General features: G+C 40.9%; 1 protein-coding gene across 5 annotated transcripts; it reads left to right on the forward strand.

The window, feature by feature from the left end:
* Positions 1-349: 349 nt before the first annotated feature.
* Positions 350-23,477, forward strand: slc7a14a (solute carrier family 7 member 14a). Of its 5 annotated transcripts, XM_067479805.1 has the most exons (11): positions 351-610; positions 9,881-10,450; positions 10,781-11,017; positions 12,482-12,699; positions 12,810-12,956; positions 14,991-15,199; positions 15,293-15,440; positions 15,822-16,317; positions 16,419-16,655; positions 17,097-17,333; positions 18,333-23,477. In XM_067479805.1, the coding sequence occupies exons 2-11, from the start codon at positions 10,144-10,146 to the stop codon at positions 18,335-18,337; spliced, it is 2,241 nt and encodes a 746-aa protein (XP_067335906.1). In that variant the 5' UTR covers positions 351-610; positions 9,881-10,143; the 3' UTR covers positions 18,338-23,477. The 5 variants fall into 5 exon arrangements, with proteins under 5 accessions (XP_067335907.1, XP_067335906.1, XP_067335903.1 ...); XM_067479802.1 differs by having other exon boundaries at positions 352-610; positions 17,097-23,477; XM_067479803.1 differs by lacking the exon at positions 351-610 and adding an exon at positions 718-1,071 and having other exon boundaries at positions 17,097-23,477.
* The last annotated feature ends 61 nt before the right edge of the window (positions 23,478-23,538 follow it).

A 23,538-nucleotide genomic window follows, 5' to 3' on the forward strand; every position in this document is an offset into this window, starting at 1 on the left:
TATCTACAGTATTTGATGATTTACAGTATTTACTTTAAGCATACACACTGTATACACCCTACTTATGCCCGAATCGTATAGGTGCAGATAATTGAAAATATTAAGTACTAAGAGAGATATTGCACTTTCAACTTTCACTGCAAAATATAAGGAACGTTAGATTATCTGTGGAGATGTAAGTAATCTTTGGTAATAATCCGCAATAAAGCAGGAGTAAATGGTAACTGTTAAAGTCCGAGCTATTAGCTTGGAGGGTTATTGTAGACATACTGTGGCGATAAACCATGTGTCATGGTTGGATTAGTGTAAATTGCGACGGGGTAGGGCTGGAGCAACGACATCCGGTGAGCCCCTCTACTGGCCGGTGGAGCCCGATCGGATACAAACCGGATGAATAATACACCGTATCCGCGGTCACATGTCGTGCAGCGGGCTCCTGAATGATTTAAAGCTTTTTACATCATCAGGCTCCCCCTCCCCCCGTTCCTTCCTTCCCTCCCTCCCGCGCTGTCTCCCGCTGATGCACCACGCAGCCCGGAGATGCTGCTGCTGATGCTGTTGACCGACTGCAGCATCCGACATGGGCATCCTTTAATCCGGCCGTGTCACAGTGAGTGTTTTTCCATCACTTTTCTCTGCCTCACATTCTCTTCTTATCTCTGACGAGATCACCCATCCACTCCTCTCTCTCCAAAACTCCCCCCTCCCCTCAGTCCTTCTCCTCCTCTTTTTTTGTTGTCTTCCTTTGTGTAGTTTTTATTTTATTATTATTTTTTAATTCACGAGCGATGGCGCATAACGCGGTGGAAACTGTGCGTCCTCGTAGAGGTGATGTTTGGTGACTCCGCGCGTTGGACGGGAAATGTCCCTTCCTGAATGTACACCTCACCTTAACGGCGTGCGTGTTTGCGTGAGAAAAAGCAGGGGAGAGACTGTAGGGCGGGTTCGGCTTCTCCCGCCGGACTATAGCTGCAGCAGACTACATTTGGAGGGTCGCAGAGAGTACATGAAGAGACAGGGGGCGGCTGGGACCCGACTCAAAGAGGGCGGGACGTGAAGTATATTTGGCAGGTGAGAGCATAATGGATAAGGTGAATTAGTGAGAAATGGGAGACAAACAAATGGGTCATGGTAAGACTTATTGTCTTTCATCTTGGGAAAGAGGAGGAAAAAAGAGCTTGGCTGTGCTGTAACAGTGTAGAAACATGAAGTTTCTTTGCTATTGTTATTTCTTGTTGTACTCTAAAGGATTATGGTACAGTGTGGTATAGTAAAGATTACACAAAGCTTTTTCAGGGGTGAATCTGTATTCGATGTGGTGAATAATTATGATTTATCACAGCTCTCCCTAATCTATCTATCTATCTAACCGACCCACCCCTCACAAACAGTGAGGCAACATACTGTGTTGCTGGATGCATGAGTGCATGTTTAGGTGGACAAGCACACTGAAAGCCTCAAGCTGTGGAACTGGGCTAATCCCTTCTGACATGGCCAGACCCCTCTCTCTCTTTCTCTCTCTCGCTCTCTCTTTCATATCTATCTATCATACAATCTTTTCTCTCCTTTTTTTTTTCCTCCAGTTCCGTCTTCCTGTCCTACTCTTGTCATGCTCAGTTGTGATGGTGTGCTGTCCGTGGTGCTGAAAACACTCATCAGCCGATTGTTTGCTAATATGCCAAAGCTTGATGGCCCTGTCAGTGCTCAACAGGTGCCTGTTATTCACTATAGAAGGCGACTGTAAAGAAATAAAGGTGTTTTAAAATGTAATTTACTTACTTTTAGCTCGTGATAAGACTGCTAGTATAGTTGGAAAATGGCCTGTGTAACACACAGAAAGTGATTGAATCGTCATCATGGCCGTGTGTATTTCAGCTATATAAAAACATTTACATTGTTTATTTTTGATTTTATTGTAATTTGTTATGCAGATTATGCTCCATTTTAATAACCCTATAATAATCTGAGTATGGCTTCTTAATGCATGCTGTTATCATTTTGAAAATACTTTGGAAAAGCATTTTGTAAAGGTTTAATTCAAGCTCATCTCCATTATAGAACTAAACACCAAATCAATATATTGTAAGCAAGACAAATAATCAGACATTCTCATAATTTCTAAAGTAAAGACAAACTAGGCTACAACAACGGAGGCCAAATTGGGGAAAGGAAGAGTAGAACAAGGTAATTACATAACTGACCAATTTTAGCAACTGGAGTTTGTCTTCCTGTATAACACACACATACACACACAAGACCTCCAAGTTTCACATCCAAATACTTATCACATGTTGGGCTTCACCCCTTGGAGGAGCTTGTGGTGCAGTGACTTGCTGGCAATGTATGTAGAAAAACTAAGAATGCTTTCCTCAGTTTAGCTTGATAATATATTTTTAGGAAATTGTTTTAAAAATATTTTCTCCTTTATTTACACCTATTAATAGTAGAGGGTTTTACAGGAAGTAAGGCAGAGAGTTCCACAGCTGCATTAGAACCAGGGGATGAGTCCTGTCTGCTATGCAGCAAATGGTATTGTAGCTGATGTTTTCTCAAATACATTTGATAGACCACAAGCTCACAGGCCATACCAGATCAAATATGTGAATGCACTGGATGGAGAAACACTTTAGAATTCAGTCCAGGAGACACATGCAGTGGGCTCACCTTAAGTCGCCAACTGAATAGGGAAGATAAAGCAGAAAATACAAAGAAAAACTATGTAACTGCAGGGTTTATGAAATACCACTGGCTCCTTATTCATCTTTATTATGGATAGCAGATGATGAGTGAATGCCTGTGTGTGTGTGTGTTTGCGTAATAGATACAAGTGACATTAGAGGGAATTGATTATTCTTTGTAAGAGGGCGAGTTTATGTGCTCGTTGGGGAGAGTCAGATGTGAAAGATTGTCTTATAGCAGATAAATGTTTGAGCTTTGGTCATGACATTAGTAAACTTTTATTGTAAAATATAGGTGTGCATCATTCAGTACACACACACACACACACACACACACACACACACAGACACAACATTAAGCTTTTATGAATGTCTGACTGGCCACCCTTCCTCAATCAGATGCTGCTCAGCACTGACGTCATTGAACCTGCCTGCGCATAAAGGCTAATATAATCAGAAACTCACACACACATAGACACACACTGAATCTTTTTGTCTCTTTTAACAGCATGCGCGCACGCACACGCGTTGTTTATTGCTTCAATAGAGAGACAGAGAGAGAGGAAACAGAAAAAGAGACAGGAAGAGAGTGCAGGGCCAGTGTGTAGGAGGTGGCAATTATAACATATGATCTTTGCTATAAATTTTAGACTGTTTTTTCCCCGACAGGTACTGTATGTAAGTTTATTTTGCTTATACGCACATTTCTTGTTAATGCCAGCACTTGTGATGTAAGATGCACCAGCCTTCTCTTTATTACATTAGTATTCAGGTAGTTAGTTAAAAGTTAAAACTGTTACATTTTGAGCTGTTCTGTCTACGCCATGGAAAACAACTTCTTCTGAAGAGCAGATGGTTATTATTGATGTTAGAATAATAGCTGTCATTTGTTTATTCTCTTGCCTTGTTTGTACAAAATGTCTGTGCCCTTTAACGTTTTTGGCCACTCTCAAAATTAACAACTGTCTTTTCAATTGTAGGTTTATCCCACATCCTATTCCAAAGTCATGGGCTGCCATCATTTTTTGAACCATTTATATAACAGAGACATTTTGTTGCATTGACAAACACAGTTTTGCCAAAAGAATCATTTTCAAGTCTCAATGCATCAATCACGTTCCAACTGTCCCCTGTAAGTCAACTCATTTCTGTCTAGAGTGGACTTCAAAAAAGATGATCAATGATCTTTTTCCAGCATCTCCATGAACATGTAGCAGCAAAATTCATTGGGGAAAAAGGGGGTCTTCAATATAATACTTATAATATACTTACATAAGTGGGTACTTGATATAATAGAGTTGACTGTTAAATGTGTTTGTACACTGAGGCAAAACCATATTCTGTTTTAAAATTATTATTGCAAAGTAGGGAGCCTGAGGGTGTATATGACTGAAGAGGTCTGACAGCTATGGGGCTGAGTGGTCCTTACAGTCAATGCAGGGATGGACCGGGAGCCAACGGAGTCTTCTAGTGAGGGGGGTAACATGATCTGTGAGGGGGGTTCTAGTGAGAATACGGGCAGCCGTAATTATTATTATTAACAAATAATAACTTTTAGTATTGAGTTATTAAATATGAAAGAAAGTTATCGTTATACTGTATCACTGTCTAATGGCTGTAGTTCAGGGGAGTTTATCCATTTGGTTGCCATAGAAAAGCACAGCAAAGTCGGCCTTGGAGAAGAGAGAGAGAAAACGAAACAGAAACAACAAAAGTCCGAGAGTGAAAGGGAGGATATGCCCTTGAGAATCTAGAAAGGCTAACAGGTGAACGTGTAATCGATGAAACAAAAAGGACCATCCGCTGTCAGCCGATTGTTTGGACAGGGAGCAGTGCACACAACAGCCATGATACTCATTGGCTGGCAAACAATACAGGTGGACAAAAAAAACTCTTTGCACAGTGAGAGAAGAGCTGAGAGTAGAGATGGAGAATGTGGGGAGAATTCTGTGATGATAAAGAGATGCATTTTCCGTGAGTCTCCGTGGTACAGAAAGCACCGTCAGATACAACAGGAGGGCAACACTGACCACAGCAGGGATGTGGATTAGCAAATCAGATCAATAGAGTCACTACCATGGTGAAAAACATGCACTGGCAACCGCTGGCAATGTTTCCAGTCTCCATTATCTCTGAGTATTACCATTCTTCATCAAACAATTAGTCAGCGGGATCTGGTTTGTGCCTCTCTGTTGCAAACGAGAATCAATGTGATAGTTTTAGGACCAAGTTCTAAGCTTTGTGTTTACACTCGGGCATCGAGTTAGAGTGCAGCCAGGGAGAGTCCCCGGCTGTGTGAAATGATCCCGTTGTTTTTTTGAAGCCCAAGGCCTTACAGACAGCAATGTCATGGATAGGGTTGGTTTGTCAGGGAGCCAGAGGGAGTGATGCTGTTATTTTTATTTATGTTGCAGTCTGGAGGCAGATCTACTGTGCTTTAAGGTTCAGGGCTCCCACTGTGATGCATTAGGGCAAGATAGATGGGGCCCAAACTCCAAGTGAACCAGGCTGGCAGACAGGTGAGTCACGCACAGATATTTGTCTGTACCCTGGCACCAGAGCCACCGGTTCCCACCTTTGATACCCTTTGATAGATTAAGATGGTGGGACCTGAAACACACATCCCAAATGCAGTTTTTCCCTTTTCTGTTTAGTCATTTTTGAGTAGCAATATGTTTTGGCAAAACTGGACATGAATCAGAGCCCTCAGTAAGCCAGAACACGAGGCAGTCAGTCAGTAAATGAGCAAACTGGCCAGAAAGCCAACTAACTGAACCAAAGGGACAAATCTGTTTGTGTTTATATTTCTCAGATGCAAGTTCCAATGGTGCCTGTCAATTTGTTTTAACTTGTTTAAAGATTCACGTAAAGCAAATATGTACAGTGATCGTGTTGTAGATAGTGCGATGCAGCTTGGGGTGTATAGAGCTGTGTAGCTGCCCCCTGCCTACCTCCATTGCTGAGGCCCCTCTGGCGCTTCCTCAATGCCCGTGATGGGGCCGTGACTCTCATTTTAAACAGGGGGGCCATGTACAGTGGATAGACTGATGGGAGCAAATCAGACAAATCAGGGAATTGCTAAGCCAGGCAAACAGCCGTCTCAGTAAATCTGCCAGAAATATCACAGTTCATATTTTTTTAAAAAGTGTAGGAACTGTTGGACATAATGGACACAAATAGTTATGAGACGGATGAGTCGGGCAATGAAATCAACTTGGCAGTTGGCAATTTGTCTTTCATGTCAGATGAAAAGTCAGATTCATTAAGCTTGTCTGATAAGGACATTGTCGCCAGTTGACCAGAAAGACTGGGGCTCAGACAGTCACCAGAGTCAGTCAACTCAACATCTCCACTTTAGAAGTAGCCAATTACTGCTGATATCTGTTAGACATCTCAGTTGGATCTAGTATTTTAATGACTGTGACTTTGGGAGGACCAACATTTAAATAGTTTAATGCATAAAGGCGATAATTCATTTATTTATTTTTATAATCTAAATGAACAAACATTTTTGTGTGTTTCATTTATGATGAGACTAGTTTAATAATAGGCCCTGCACTAATGAAGGTAGCAGTGATTTAAAAGAAACGAGCTTACAATTAGTGAGAGTGACTGAGTATTGCATTACTGCATTAAAGAGATTAGACTTTGGACTTCAGTCCACAAAGGCCTCATAAATCTCTGAGTGACACAATGTAAGTATGTCTGTATTATGCACATATTTTCTCTTTCATAAAAATACCCACCTGTCAGTCTGCCAGACTATCTATCAGTCAGTCAGTCAGTCGGTCAGTCAATCCGTCTGTCCGCCTGTCCGTCTGTCCATCTTTGCCAATCCATGCAGCGGTCTGGACCAAACTGGGGAGATGACAGACTCGTCCAGATGCTCTTTCCATTAACCGTTTTCTCAAAAGCAGCACAAAAACTTTCCCTGACTCAGGAGTTTTAAAGAAAAAAAAAAAAAGAGTTTGCTCCTTCCTGTTCTGTCTGCTATGAAATTGGGGCCAAGGCTACTCGCCGGGTTTCATTTTCAATCGAGGCCAAGGCCATGCAGTGCAATTTGTTGATAGGTTGGTTTTGACTCAATCACAAGGATCTCTCAGCTTTATTAAGCCATCACAGCTCTTACAGTAAAGCCAGTAAGAGCTCAATTAGGTTATTCATGCATTAATTTGGAGACAGGCAAGGGCGGACACAGAGACGGGCTTAGTCATGGTTGATTACAGACAAGGATAGATATTGTGACAGCTCCCTCATCTGAGGAAACACATTAATGCTAAGATGCTAGAGGCGGTGGTGATGATTATGATGACAGGGACGCTACTATTGATCTTTAAACAGCAGCATTGTTCCTGAGTGGATAAGGGGTGTTTTGTTTGGTGCTATTTTATTGAAAAAGATCTTGTTCAGAATTCTATTATATCGCTTGTCCTTGTGAAACGTGGCTCCTCTAAATACAACTGCCAATGTACAGGACTGCTCTCACACTAGGAGATGACAGCAATTTTTCAAATCTTCTAGTCAGCTGTTTTTTTTCTCTTCATGGTGTGCTCACCAAGAAATTGTCTTTCTCTTGCAATTAATGTGCAGAACCAATATGTATATTTCTAAAGCTTTACATTTAAATTCATATTACATTTATTGCATGTGGCCATACTTCCATAGAAGCTCTAAAGAACAGCCCTGTGCTTTGTCTCTGTCATTGTTCTCACAGTGACTGGCAGCTGATTGGAATGTTATCATGCCACTGAATGATGAGTTAGCAATATCAATCAATTAAATGTACTTTAATATAATCCCAAATATGGGATTTGTAAGTATTTTTTTGTAATTGTATTTTGTAAGTCTTAAGTTTGATGCCTGCAACACGCTCAGGAAAGTTGGGACAGAAGCATGTTTGCCACTGTGTTACATTACATTTCCTTTCAATGACACTTCTGAATGTTTGGGAGCCCAGGATAATAATTATTGTAATTTTATGAGTGGAAATGGAGGAACAGTTCATGGATACATCAGAAGTATTATTATGTTCTTTTTGGTTCATTTTAAATAAAGTACTGTAGTTATGACGGAACAGATGATGACTAATGCTGTTTATATTGATTAGACCTGTGAACCTTTAACTGACAAGTTTATCACATAACCCTCATATTCTACAAAGGTTAAATGTATTTTGACTAACCTTTATCCCAGAAAGGACAGTCAGTTAACCAAAATCAGTTTCCCAGCACACAGTAGATGGAACACCTGCTGCAGCAGTGCTTTGTGTACCTCTGTTGTGTTGATCTACGACTGTTTAAATAGTGCACACAATCCACACTGGACAGGTGGTGGTCACTGTCAATGAAACCAGCCAGAAAATATTAAAATGTAGCAGATGCTTTGAGAAACCGCTTGCATGATTTGATTTGTAAAGTGGAATGATGAAATATAGTGTGTGTGTGGTTGTATGTACACCCGCAGGTTTTTTTTTGAGAATTCCTGAATGTGATTGGATTCGTGCATAGTGATCAGTGTATCCAATTTCTGGCCATTAGACACACACACACACACACACACACACACACACGCACGCACATGTGCAATTACTGACCATAGCAGTAGGATCAAAGCTCAGTGATCTAATGAAAAACAGATTTGCCGTTTTTCAGTCTGCTCATCCTTATCCTTTCCTCAAATCTGTTCATCTGTTCCCCTGTCCACACACACACACACACACACACACACACACAAAAACACACGCCAGCCCAAATAACACACTCAAGCTCACAGGCAAGAGGGTTAAGCCCTGCTGCTAACTTTGTGTTAGCAGCAGCAATTCTCTCTAATTCTCTCCCCTACTTTGAGTTTGATTAACCGTCATATTTTGATTGTGTCTTTAATCCATTTAAACAACTCTGTCACACCCCCACTCGGTGTTGCGTATACGTGTGTAAGTTGGTGTTTGGATCAGTTTCATGCCACACGTCATGTATTTCTTTGCTGTTCTTCCACAGGCAAATTGTGAAATTAGTTTTACTATAGTATAATCAGAGTACATGTGTTGGCCTTGTGAAGGCTTAGGAGCCTCCACCCCAGCCAACACTCACCATTGCATTCTAATTAAAGCACCTTTTGTGCTTTTTGTAGCGTAACACTGTAGTCCCACTAAGTGCAGCAACAATAGCAGCCCCGGCAGACTCTGGTTAAACAGCTGGGTAATTGCAGTCATCATTTGAGTGGCTCATATTATAGCTGAGAGGCAATGTGGGAGTGCTGTATGTGAGTGTGTGTTTGTTCAGCAACTTGGGCTTGTTCAGAGTGAATGAGTGGTGAGTGTTAGTTAGTATAGAGATAGAAAGACGGGAGGGTGGACTGAGCTACAACTGTCCTGTCATTGTTGCAATGTACCACACCATTGTTCTTAAGTTGCACATTCTGCACAAAACTTCAGATTTGTTTGCTGCAAACACATTTGAGACATTGGACTGTGACATGAATCCTGTTTATTGTAGCATATTGATATACAATATTTGTGAAATGAAGACATGTTTTCTAAACACTAGGAAACATCTTGGGTTTTTTTGCATTACTAAAGTACTGTACAACTACACATTTTGTGTAGGTTTGTGTGTATACATCTGTAGATAAACACGTAACTGCATTTAACAATAAATTGAATTTATATACATACATATACAGGCATCACATCATATTTCCCTGAAATTTATTCATTGGATTAAAGTTATAAAGGAACATTAAACTATTCCTCTAGAGTTTGTAAAATAGTAAAGAATTGTGCCTAATCATAGTAATTCTACATATATCTGTAATGTGAAAAGTCTAAAAACTATGACATTTCATCATGAATCTTTAAACTAATATTTGTTCAAAGAACTTTTAACTTTTAAAGATTAGATGAGGTAACGTGTAATTATGTAGGTATGTACATATGATTACAAATTTTACTCCCTCACCTCCATATAAACCAAAGCAAACGATTTAGCATCCATTGTCTTCACTAATGAACTTGGCTACCATAGCAACAGGGCTAGAGGGAGAGGACTCCTAATTAGCTGCTTCATCCTTCAGGTACGCATCATTCGTGAACAAACGCGTAATACATCTCCACTTTTCAGCTCCTCTGTCGTGACATGTGTACACAAAAATGAGTAAAGATAAGTGTTCTGTGAAATGCTGATCATCCCATCTTTGTTTTTCAGATTACCCTTTCTCGCCATGTGGGGAAAACCTGTGACGGCGTTCCACTAAACCAGGACAAGGGGGAGATTAGCAGAAAATTGAGCCACAGGCAGCAAGCTCTTCTTTCATTATTTAGATTAGGAATAATTCCTCAGTGATCTCCGGCATTGATTGCTGAAGAAAACTGTGAAAGAACAACAACAAAAATAGGATCAAAGAATCAGTATTTTCCCACGATTTATTTTTTCTCTCTGACTCTGACACTTGACCTTTAGCCCTCAGTATGAGTGGTCTCATAGCGAAGCTGGACCCTCGTAGGATACAGTGGGGCGCAACATGGAACACCTTCGCATCTCGTGTCCTGAGGACCAAACCCGTGGAGTCCATGCTAGATACAGCCATGTCAGGCACGGGTCCCCATGGGACCAGACTGGCCCGGGTATTGTCTACAGTGGACCTGGTGTCCCTGGGTGTTGGAAGCTGCGTCGGTACGGGGATGTATGTGGTCTCGGGGCTGGTCGCCAAAGAGATGGCAGGTCCAGGGGTCATTGTGTCCTTCATTATCGCTGCTGTGGCCTCCATACTGTCAGGTGAGACTGGAGCAAATACATTTACTGACTCTTTTCATCTTAAATACTCACTAACATAAACACACTACTGATTGTAACATACTACATCATTTAACTATGATTTATGATAAGAGCCTTTTAATATATATGCAGTTATTACAAGGGCAAAGGCATTAAATGGTCAAAGCTAATAATACTATCAAAAGCACTTAAGGGATCTCATAGAACATCCTTAATGCTCCTATCAGTACCTTGAGCTCAGCCTTTCATTCTGATTATAATATAGTCATCTTAAGATATTCATGTTTGCATGTAGTCCTGCTTATAGCAATCTGCCCCTCTATCCCTCAGGAGTGTGTTATGCAGAGTTCGGCGTGCGCGTGCCTAAGACCACAGGTTCAGCCTACACATACAGCTACGTGACTGTGGGCGAGTGTGTGGCATTTTTCATCGGCTGGAACTTAATTCTGGAGTATCTGATTGGCACAGCAGCAGGGGCGTCAGCTCTCAGCAGCATGGCAGACTCGCTGGCCAATCACAGCATTAGCAACTTCATGATTTCACACATTGGAACACTCAGCGGCTTGGGTGAGTGGAAAGATGTGTGTCTGTAGGCAAAAACGTTAGGAAATAAAACGATTTACAGTGTGGTTTTAGTATTAGTCTGGATTAGTATTAATATTAGATACATTAATTTAGAATTGAATTAAACCAGAATATTTATATAATAGCATTTTACTCCAAGTTCAAAATCTGTAAATAAGAACTATCAGCTAGTCTATCATCAGTGCCCTAGTCAGCTGTAACAACTAAAAACAGACATGCACCCAAGGGGCCTCTGGAAAATAATAATCCTTTTCCCTCCTCATTGTTATTTTTAGGACCTGCTCTGTTCATGTACATTTACTTGTATAACTTCTAAAATACATCTGCTGTCGTGGCCAGAACATGAGTTTGCCATAACTGTCACTCAGCTCAGGTTATCTGTGCACCGCAAACATCTGCGTATTTGCTGTCATTTAGTGTTTTTGTGATAATGTTGCTGCCTCTTCGTGCCATGAATTACATTGTCAACAAAAACAAATCGTCTTAATTGCAGAGGGGGAACGAGTAATTAGATGCTCAGGCAGCACAAACACTGCCTGAAATTATGAAGGTGTCTTGTGTAGTTGCACACTCCTTGCTACACTTTCCCCCAACCCATCTTTTAATATGAACCACACAGCGGAGAAGCTGAATGACACTGGCAAAGTGGGCTAATCTGTTTAAATGGCCACACATCTGTCTAACACGATGTAGAAAACCACCCAATGCATAACAGATACTTTTCCAGGGAGCATCCAAATGACGTTTCTCCACTTATTGTGAAAATATCATCATTATGGAAAGTAAGATATTGTATTTCTAAATAGCTAAAATGACCCTGTTTTCCCGGTCACAGACTGTACCATGGAATGTTTGCTAATGTAATACTATATCTAATGTGTACTTCAGCTGTATTCATATCTGTGATAAGACCACCCTGACAGACTTCCTGTTGGCCACTGGCACAGCAGTGGAAGCGGTCACATGACAAATAGCATAGCCAGCTGTTCCAGACCATGTTGGAAAGTTAGTGTTTCCTTTCCCTGCTGTAGAAAAGCTGCCTTTTATAACCACACCCATGAGGAAATGTGGAATTCAGCTGAAAATATTCTTTTATTTTGTCATTAGTTCTCAATTATACATCTGTATATGTGTACATATGCTCCTGTACAGCATGTGCGTTGCTGGATTATATTATGTGGATTGATTGACTGTATGATTGACTGAGTTTAGCTTTACTGTGCCGAGGGAGCGGGGTTGAGGGAGTGCGTCCTAATAACAAACAAAATGTTACGGTTTGGTGTTAATGAGTTTACCCCACAGAAGCAGATTTGTTTGTGTGGTGAATATGTGTTTCCATTTGCTTATTTCCATTGAAGTTGACGAAATTTAGAAACCCCTTCTCAATGTTTTACATTAGAAAATCAACCAACATGCACAAAGATTGCGTGTGTGTCTCCTCTCCAGGTAAAGGGGAGCAGTCGTACCCAGACCTGCTGGCGTTGCTCATAGCACTGCTGGTGACGGTGATAGTGGCTTTGGGAGTGAAGAACTCGGTGGGTTTCAACAACGTGCTGAACGTAATCAACCTCATAGTGTGGGTGTTCATGATGATCGCCGGGCTGTTCTTCGTCAATGGACAGAACTGGGATGAGGGCCGATTTCTGCCTTTTGGCTGGTCAGGGGTATGCGTGCACACACACACGCTAAGCTGCAACTATTCCTTTTATGCAGGTGCATTTGTGGATTATAACCAATTTTCCCATTAAATTCTCTCGCTTCTTCTTTGTTCCAGGTGATGCAGGGTGCAGCCACTTGTTTCTATGCCTTTATCGGATTTGACATCATTGCTACGACAGGAGAGGAGGCCAAGAGTCCCAACACCTCCATCCCTTATGCTATCACCGCCTCACTCATCACCTGCCTCACTGCTTATGTCTCTGTGAGTTACCTTAGAGATCGCAAATTTACATCATCCAATATACAATGTTGTTAATCGTGATAGACAAAGGCATTATATTTTCAAGTTGTCTGGTCTCATTCTTTTGAATGAGATAAAGTCCCCTCCAAAAGTATTGGAACAGTGAGAACAGTTCCTTTATTGTTGCTGTGAACTGGAAACATTAGGTTTTGGCATCAAAAGATGAATACGAGAAAAGAGATCAACATTTCAGCTTTTATTTCCAGTTATTTACATCTGGATCTGATACACAACATTGATGATAGCACCTTTTGTGTGAACCCAATCATTTTCCTTGTGTTCATTTTTCATATCAAGAATGCCTTGAGGGAATGTCTTCCACAGTGGCACAAATGTCAACTTAGCCTTAAGGATATACTGATTAGATTTGGGTAGTCAAAGCTCACTCACCTCTGTTCCTCCCATTCTTTTGAACCCAATATCTCAGGAATGCTTTAAGGAAATTTCTTCAAACACAGATGACCATTTCAACTTGCAGAAGGAACTGATTACATTTTGGTGGCCAAAGGTCAAAGTCACTGTGCCTCTCCACAACGCATTTAGCAAAAATAGCTAACTAAAATCAAATTAAAGATTTTAGTCCAGACACCCATTAAAGCTGCCACTTGACTAGTTTGCCGAGGCAGTAACTGGAATGCAGTAATTCTAATTTACAGCTTAGTCCTACTTAGGTAAGATAAAAATTCAGATCTTAGCATATTAAATTAAGATTAAACAAATACATATATATGTGGAAAAAAAAGGTTGAATATAATCTTCTAATTCCTACAACTACATAAAACCTTGTATATACAGTAATGTGAGGTTATCTCTTATTGTTTTTTCCCTGTTGAGTTTATATTTTTATTTCAAATTCAAGATAAATTATTATAATTTTTTTATTATGCAGCACACCTTCAGCTTTAGCCTTGTAATTTGTTATTACCCATCTTGAATACAATACATCGTCTTTAACTTTCTCTCCGTCATACGGCCACATCTGTGGTTCCGTATCAGCCTCTTTTAATATCACAATAACTTTACTTCCTCCTTCAGGTTGGGAATCAACAAAATTAGGTCACTTTTTTTTTCTGGTGACATAGGTTTTTCATTACACTTAAATGGGAGGGTATGAGTTCTGGAAACATCTTAATCATATGGGGAGTCACATGAATGTGTAAATCCGCTTTTTACAGTACAGTCTAGGTCCCTTTGACCGATTGACACTGTCTACCAGCCTGTGTACAAATTGGCTAATTGGCTACTATCTATCTTCCTCATTTTGTGGTCTATTTTATTTATTACTCACCCCTCTTTCTGTAATTTGTCCAAGCAAATCCATCTCTCTAGTAGCACAGTATCTGTGACAGCCCTGCATGATTTCACACTTCACACCTGAGGTTTAAAACTGCACACCCATCGTCACACACACGTATAGAGTGTGAGAGGAGCATGATTAGTGAACTTTTTGCATGTGCTGAACTTGTGCAAAGCTGCGTTGTGAGAATGCAGCTCACGCTTGTCAGTATTTAAAGCCCAAATGTTGCGTGCGATTATGGCACAGTCTCATCACAAGATCTATTTACCAACTGTAGCTTTTAGTCGTACCACATGGTCTTCATCATCAGATGGAATCTTCCTAGCTGTTGTGGAAGTTGCACATCTTCACATTTATACTTTAAGGACTTGTTTCCATATTCAATTAGAAGCTGTAAAAAAAATAAGACTCTTAGAAACAGAAAGATCAATTTAGTAGCATCATCTCTGCATCAAAGAATTTCTCACATGATCTTTATGAGTTTTCTCTGATTCAGATAAATGGGCATTGTTGGGCACTGGTGTCTGCCGTGTCCACGGGAGCAACAGAATCAGAAACTACTAATTGTACACTTAATGCCTTCAAATCAATCAAGATATGTCTGTTCAGATTGTGTGTAAACTAGCTCCTGAACTGAATACTGTAGCCTTTCAACATAAATGATAAACTCTGTCTGTATTTAATCCCCTTCCATCCAGGTTTCTGTAATCCTGACCCTGATGGTACCATACAATGAGATTGATGAAGATGCCCCACTGATGGAGATGTTTGCCATGCATGGCTGCATGTTTGCAAAGTACATCGTGGCAGTAGGATCTATAGCTGGCCTCACTGTCTCTCTCCTGGGGTCCCTGTTCCCCATGCCCAGGGTCATCTATGCCATGGCAGGAGACGGCCTGTTATTTAAGTCAGTCCACGCTATTTTTTGTTTCTTATGTAATAAATTAAACTGGATGAGTAGACGCTGTGTCTCGGTCCACTCATTTTTATTTGTGTTTAGGTTCCTGGCCAATGTGTCTTCCTACACAGAGACCCCTGCTGTTGCCTGTGTGGTGTCTGGCTGTCTGGCTGCCCTGTTATCCCTGCTGGTTAGCCTCAGAGACCTCATAGAGATGATGTCCATAGGAACCCTGCTGGCCTATACTCTGGTGAGTGGTAGATGATGATACATATCCAGTAGACTCAGTCTTGAATTGTAAGCTGGGACACCAAAGTCCTGATACCGTGTTTCATTATATGCAAAAAGGTTTTTCGTGTGTTTTCTTTTTGCAATAGGATTTTCCCCAGTCTGAGACACTTACAGTACATCTAGAAAATGGCTGTTGGAGTAGTTTACTAAGGCTTTGATGATTGAGAGAACGGCTTCTACAAGGTCCCTCCTTTGCCTGTTAATGGCTAAGACTACATGGTTCTAGTCAGCTGTTATCCAGGCAATGAGATAATGGTCAAGCCTCTTCTTGAAAGTGAGTTAAAGTTTTTCAGCTTTAAAATAAAATAATTTGTTGTTCATTCCCCCTCCTGGTCTGCAGGTGAGCCTGTGTGTACTCCTGTTACGCTACCAACCTGAGGGAGACATCCACGGCTTTGTGAACTTCCTCTCCGAGGAGCAGAACAACAAGAGGAAGGAAGGCGTTCTCGCTGAGTGCAAGAAAGATGCCTGCTCACCAACCAGCGAGGCTGATGAGTATGGAGGCCCACCCACTAACACCTGTGGAGCCAAAAACCTGCCATCACTTGGTGACAATGAGATGCTGATTGGCAAACCAGATAAAAATGCCTACACTTCCAGTCACCCTAACTATGGCACGGTGGATATGGCGACTGGCATTGAAGCGGAGGAGTCAGAGGGTGGGATGTCCCGGCGATTGAAAAAGCTGATTGGACCACGCTACTACACCTTGAGGATCCGACTGGGCCTTCCAGGAAAGATGGACAGGCCAACTCCAGCCACAGGGAAAACTGTCACTGTGTGTGTGCTGCTCCTCTTCATCTTCCTCTTTGCCTTTTGCTCCTTCATTATTTTTGGTGAGAACCACACAACAAAATTTAAACAGGAATCTGAAGTGTAAATTGCTTCTTTCTCCTTTTTTTTTTTTTACGGTTTATCCTTTCTACCTTCCTTACAGGAGCCAGCATTATTGGAGAGGGTCACTGGTGGGCTTTGCTGCTATTAATCTTCCTCATTGTTGTCAATGCTCTGCTCATTATCATTATCCTCCAGCAGCCTGAGAATCCAAAGCGGCTGCCCTACATGGCACCCTGTGTGCCCTTTGTACCTGCTTCAGCCATGCTGGTCAACATCTACCTCATGCTTAAACTGTCCGCTATAACCTGGATACGATTTTCAATCTGGTGCCTCGTGGGTAAGTGACTTATTCTCTGAAAGATAGTTTGTCTTGCATTTATGTGCTAAGGACAGGATTTATTTCATTATTAACATAATCCTGAGCAGATGGAAAGTAGCGACGTTTTATCGTAAATAATGGAGTAATACGTTTTATTCCTTTAAGAAGATTTCCTTTTTTCTCAGTAACTAGTGTGTGTCACACTTGCTCATGCGTTTGGTTTATGGAAGAACAAATAAGTCTCATTTCACTTAAGTTTCCTGCCTCGGGTACAGTATTTGTGACAGTGCATCTGTATTTGTCCATGCATGTGGGAAGTTGTGCACATGCAAGTTTTGTATTCAGCCTGCCACTCAAGACATATGTGTATGTCATTGTTCGTATTGTTTTAAAGGTGTAGTTTATGCTTTCTTTCTGATTTTAAACGGGCTTGTTTTTGTTGATGTGTATACCTCTCAGGTGTGCTGATCTACTTCGGCTACGGCATGTGGAATAGTACTCTGGAGATCACAGCCAGAGAAAACGAGGTGCATGCCTCCACCTACCAGCGCTATGATCAAGGTGTGGATGAAGGATTCTGTGGCTTCGAAGATGACTTCAACCCTACCACTGATCCCTGGGGTGCACCAGAGGGGGGATCGGGGCTCACCCCACCCCCTGAAGCAAAACCCAAAAGTGATGGGACACCATCGAAAGGTGGAGGCAGAACCATTTCTAATTACGGCCTTGCAGAGGAGGATCCAATGGATTTCTGAAGGGGCTGACCCTATGTTACCCTGAATGTACTGCCTTGTCTGCTGCCTGGGGGAAGGGGGGGGGCAGTTAGAGTGCATTATTTGTGTGTGTGTGTGTGTGTGTGTGTGCGTGCGTGTGAGGTTGTGTGCATGCCTGCATGTGTGTGTGTTTAGTGTCTACCCTTTGGGCTAGATTGTTTCTTGGCAGTGAAATGGTTTTTCTTTCACCTTACTACACCATGCTTGGCTCCCCTTGCTCACACAGCAATTGTGGATGTCAAGGTCATGAGTGTCCCGTCACGGTCACTTGTTATTCACTTACCAGACTCCACATCCCACATGATGAAAGGGCAGGCAGAAAAGTGCTGATATAGCAAGAGATAAAATGTAATGTAGTTCGTTGCACTGTGAATCATATGGAGTAGTCATTTAACTGTATAAGAAAACACGGGATACAGTCGAGAAGGTGATGAGCGAGGGACAGATGAATCAGCATCTCTCTTCCTGTTTTAACACGGGTGGACAGGAATTATTTTCAGCAGACAGAAAAAGGCCACATGTGCTGTCAGACACACACACACACAGACAGATATACATATACAAAAGGTCTGAAAATTACAGAAATAAAAACACTTCAAACATTTCCTCTGACCACTAACATCTAGCCCAAGGGAGTCTGGACTGGGTTGGGAGACGGGTGTTGGTTGTTTTCTGTCACAATTAGTACTTGGACTTTGCTTGCAATAGTGCCTTCATCTACTGTATGTGACTTTCTGATTATGTCTGTTTTCTACATTAATTTCGGCTGTGTACTGTATGTGTGAGGGTATACATGCAATCAAACTCCCCCTTTTGCAATGATTCTCATGTCTCTATGTGTAGATATAAAAGTGTGTTCCTATTATTGTTTTGCTGTGTATGTGTAGGTATTTGTTTCATTTTGTTCTTCCCATTTCCCCAGCATGAAGCTTAAAATCAATCCAGCCACAACAAAGCAGATCCTGGTGCAGTATAACACACGCTTGTCAGCTTATCTGTGCGCCTGAAAGGAGAAGACTGAACAGATGCTATGACAGAGAAAGAGCGAGGGGGAGAGAGAGAGGAATCCTGATTGACCTGCATGGTTTATTGTGATGAATGTCATATTGCTTGTCAAGCCTTTTCTATGTGTTTGTCTCTCGGTTGATGCAGTTCCTGCTGTTTATCGGGGCTAGGAAGGAATTACCTTTCAGTTCATTCAATGTAGAAAATTGATTTTTCCCTTCTAGTGGAGAAGAAAACAGAATTAGGGGCTGTACAGAAATTATTAGGGAGTGAAGGGGTGCCAGGAAAGGGGATTGATAAGGAGACAAAAAAAAAAAAGCAGACCAAGGTCCTTTTTCAATTTAGATTAATAAAAAAACTGAAGCAGAAACTATGGTTTTGATACACTGATGGGGAGATTTCAGTTCTTTCCAAGTCAAGAGGGACATCCAAAGGAAATACTGATAATAATTTGAAGGGGGCTTGCTTTATCAGAATGAGTAATGTATCCCTTACTCAGTAAAGAGGGGTAAATAAATTAGAGTTTTGTGTTCATATTGGGTGAACTGATATATAATCCCTTCTTTCCCTGCTACCTTCTTTCTACTTCACTCCTTTTTTTTACTCTTCTCACTTCCTCAACTACATTTTTTTTTGATCCTCTACCTCCATCACTCTTTTGCTCTTCCAGCCCGACTCTTCCATCATCTGTTTGCCACCTCACCTTCCGTTTGTCATCCATCGGGCTATGTTAGCAGGGAGTTACCAATACACAAGTCATGAAGCCAGAATTGGTTTTCGGTCAAGATTTGAGACTTAAATTGTTTTGTGGCCTGTCAATCCATTAACTCCTGTTTCACCTTAGGGTGTTCACTATCGATCATTTGGTTGTCGGGAGAGTTTTTATTGCTTTCCATTTGGTTCCCAGGCCCGAAAGGGTATACGTGGGCCTTGCTGTTGCCCCCATTGTTTTAGTTCTGATGCATGTCCCACCCAACATGTTAACCTACTTTGTTGCTGGACCCCAAAGAGGTTTTGTATTAATCAATCCAATCAAACATGATCCTGTAAAGCTCACAGTGCAGGGCATGTAAACTGATGCTGCCAAGTTTGATTTCATGCTAAGAATGTATGCACTTGTGCCACTGTAAATGATTTCAGCATACAGCAAATAGCATACTGTTAAGTTAACGAAGTTGATGCACTTCTACAATCGCTACTGCTGTCTGGCCCGATTGTCCTCTTTGTTCCATTTTCCTGTCCAATGCCCCTGTTGCTGCATCTGTACCTTCAAGGGAAGCCTTATTTGTCTAATGCACTAATTCTAAGGATGCCACGCTAACCCCCCCACCCACTGGGCTTACATTTATCCATACTTGAAAGCAGCTCATTTTAAATAGAAATGTGTGTTTTGGTGTCACCGACATTCTTATAAAATTATCCCAAAAGCTGAAATTACACTCATATTGGATGATTCTGCAGCTTTCTGATACATACACTAGTGTGCTCTTTCTGTAGTGCGGGGGGAGATAATGTAGAGACTCTCATGCAGAGACTGGAACTAAAATCAAAGGCCAACCAGAGCCATACTTACCATGAAGGTCTAGAGAATTGGGGGTTTTAGCGCTCAGGGGATCTTTATATTCTACAAGCAAATATTAGCAGTTCTACTGCTGTTAAAGCCTTCGAATTGAAATTTTATTATCTGAAGGTCAAAAACAACAAAAAAATTAATTTAATATATTCCCACAAACTAAATTTTGTCACATTTTTGACGAGTGCAGGCTTGGACCATGTAGGCCACTGAGGATAGGAGATAGAAAAAATCCCATGAGGCCTAGGCACAAGTGGTGGAGTGAACAAGATGATAGAAGACGTTTACAGTCATGCCTATGACATGCCTGCCTTGCCCCTCGGATGAGGTGGCGACAGGAAGTAAATGGGTTATGCAATCTTACTGAACTTTCACCAGAGCTTCATCAAGAGCTCATTAAAAATGTACAGAAAATAAGATTAGGAAAAAAGGATTGACGCTTCATATTGTATTTGGTCAAAACTATTTCAGGGGTGTAAGGTTGCCAAAAGAGTCCCAAGACTCGTAACCCCAAACGTTTTAGAATCCTGCCTTTAGACCAGCAATCAAAGTTGCCTTCTTTTTACCAAGGCAATGATGTTTCAGTAAATTGTTTTAGTGCCAAACAATATTTCGTTTGCCATGACCACATTTTCTTTCTAGACTAACTGTAGTTAAAATGCATGGATGCAATAGATATAGATATTGTTAATATGTAATATTCAGATATGTTATAATCTGAAAAGTTGTGGAATCTTCCAATATCATTGCTCCATCTGGCGACAGGGTTGGAAAAACAGCACATCCTCAAGACGTTTGCACACTAAATCTCATGCATATGTAAATACATATTCCACTGTAGTACTATTCAGTCAAATACTTTCCCCATCCAGATCACCTCTCAGCTCAGGCAAAAGAATCCAGTTGCTTTGCAGTCATAGCTCAGCCAAAACAAGAAGGAAAATCCAGGTGGTGCCCGGATATTCTTCTATATTCTCTGCTCTGTGTGTGTGTTGAGCGCATGTATGTAAATATGTGTGTGAAGTGTGTTTGTGTTCTATGGCTGTGCTTTCGGTGTGACTATCTGGTGAATGTGTAGCATGCTGTCATGCATGAGGCTGACTGTAAATGTTGTATTTGCATGTGGTGATTGATTTCAATGAGAAATGATAGAAAACCAAATGCAGCCTTAGTTCTCATACCTGGAAACTTTGGGTTCTCTGCTTTCAGGAGATTTCACAGGAGTATTGCAGCTCAGTCAGTTTAACAAAAACAACAATATTCAGGAATGTTACAACTACAGAATATTACTTTATTGCATACTGCCATTACCTCTTTCCAGGTTCGAACCCAAATCGGTTTCTGCTTTACAACTCACCATCATGTCATCTGAAAGAAAAGTATACGGTGAATTAATTGGAAATCATCACATGTTACTTCCTCATCCAGGTATGTGAACCAAGGCTTCCTTTGAAAAGGGAGTACAGCTTGTAGCAAACACATGGGTATGTGTGCATGTGCTGGGGGTGGGCATCTCTCACATCCTCCCTCAGCCACTTATAGTATCTACTTCTTGTATATTGCTCCTCTCAACCACAACCTGTGCAAGCCAAAGTCCACGATGTTTCTTTACTTTTCACATACAGGTTCTTCAACAAGAACACATATAATACAATAGAGCAACTAATATCAATAAGCTACTACTGTTTATTTTTCAGTTGGTGTATTTCAAATAAAATATTTAAAGTATTAGTATAGGCTCCCAACAGTTAGAATAAGCATTTATCCAGCACTTACATGAAGAAGTGAAAAGTACAACACTAAAGAAGTGAACTAAAAGTATTTTTCTACAGCTGTTTTCCATCCACTGGCCTTCCCTGTGTAGGTGTGCACAAAAGAGCTGGGAGGAGTTTTCCGCCTTCACTTTCTGTATTTTTGTTGAATCACGTGGAGGCCTGGGAGAAATTGCTAAAAATATATTTTTAACAAACGTAGTCACTACGGTAAAGCTCATTTATAAACCTTAATCCTTTCCTTTGAAGGATTTTCAAATGGCTGCTCTAGACATCACTAGGACTGTAGAGGATTTAGAAATAAGTAAAACAGAAAAACAAACAAACACTATTTTAATATCATTCTATAAAAGGTAAACTACAAGAATAATCAAATATTGCCACTATTGCTTTTAAAGTCAGCCACTTTTCCTTTATTTAGTCTTAGGGAAGGTGTGCCATGTTCTTCCTGTGCTCTGTCTTCGCTGTGGCCAAGTGTCCAGTCAGTGTGTGTTGGACTTGTTGAGACTGGCTTTTAGACTAGATATTCCTTTTCTCTTCGGTATATTCTGGCACAAAGTTGTATATTCTACTTGTTTTTTATGTTATGTTATTTTTTTTTATGGATCCTCCATATGTGTGGTTGTTTTGCCCCTGGGTGCACTGTTTTTGCTGAGTTGTTGATATTGCTTCCATGCAACAATGAAAGTTATTTGTTGCAAATACCAAAGACTTGGTCTTTTATTCACTCCCAGGCTGAACATGTGCATACAGCCACATCCACCTGCAGTACAGAATGACATTATGCACGGTTGTAAATCTAGAAAACAAAATCTTCTTTTGAACTTAGTGGGACCTCTGTGTTTTCAGTGTTATATCAGATATGGAAGAGCTTTTCAAAATCAAAATGCTTTCGGATCACGTGTAAGTTGATGAGTGTCCAAAAAACATCCTTAAACTCTTGAACAACAAAGCTCCTGGTGATGTGCTTTGCATTTCGTGGGTCTTTTCCTGAGGTTGAGATGGGAAATGTTGCAGTTTTACCATTTTAACACAGACACACACAGCGGAAGGGAAAAAGTTCATGTTTTTCTTGAATGTTGTTGAATGGTGTTCTAAGCCGTAGAAAAAGACTAGCCAAACTGAAAGACATTGGATACAGGAGAAAAGAAAATCAAATACCTAATTAGAAAGTAACAGCTGGAAGAGATTGAATAATCGCCAAGTAGCTGATGTACTGTATGAGTATATTCAACAGGAGAGTTAAAATATTTAATTTAGTTTTTACTTTCTCAGTCAACCTATTCTTGTTCTTGACCGACAGAAGACTAGATAGCAACATTTAGCATGCAGTTTCACCCACTTTTATGAAATTCTTTACACGGGTTGTCCCACCATCCTCCCACTGGCCTTGATTGCTTGATGCTTCTTACAGCATAATTTTCAGGAAACACCCACACAGACAAGATCACACGCAGGTCTGCCAGGAAAGACACGAGCACATACAGTAAAATGATAGGTGGAAATACAGTAACTAAGTAGATAAGCATGTAACAAGGACAGATGCCTGTGTGTCTCTTTGAAGATAAGCTAAGGACAACATACAACCACATAGTGTTTCCTGTGTATCATTTTGTATCTGTGATTTGACTGAGTGACCTTGATTTTTACAGAGAAGCACACACTGCAAATCATTATCTGTTCTTGGATACTGTGTGTGTGTGTGTGTGTGTGTGTGTGAGTGCAAACATTTAAACTAATACTAAACACACACACATCTTATACTGCTCATCATTCAC

The sequence above is a fragment of the Channa argus genome, chromosome 16, assembly GCF_033026475.1.
Source record: "Channa argus isolate prfri chromosome 16, Channa argus male v1.0, whole genome shotgun sequence".
NCBI classification, from domain to species: domain Eukaryota; kingdom Metazoa; phylum Chordata; class Actinopteri; order Anabantiformes; family Channidae; genus Channa; species Channa argus.

Bases quoted from the DNA above. Each gene is read 5' to 3' on its own strand.
- slc7a14a (XM_067479802.1), top strand. From the start codon at position 10,144: ATGAGTGGTCTCATAGCGAAGCTGGACCCTCGTAGGATACAGTGGGGC. The intron at 12,700-12,809 runs GTATGCGTGCAC...TCTTTGTTCCAG, and splicing joins TGCCTTTTGGCTGGTCAGGG to GTGATGCAGGGTGCAGCCAC. The intron at 16,318-16,418 runs GTGAGAACCACA...CCTTCCTTACAG, and splicing joins TTGCTCCTTCATTATTTTTG to GAGCCAGCATTATTGGAGAG.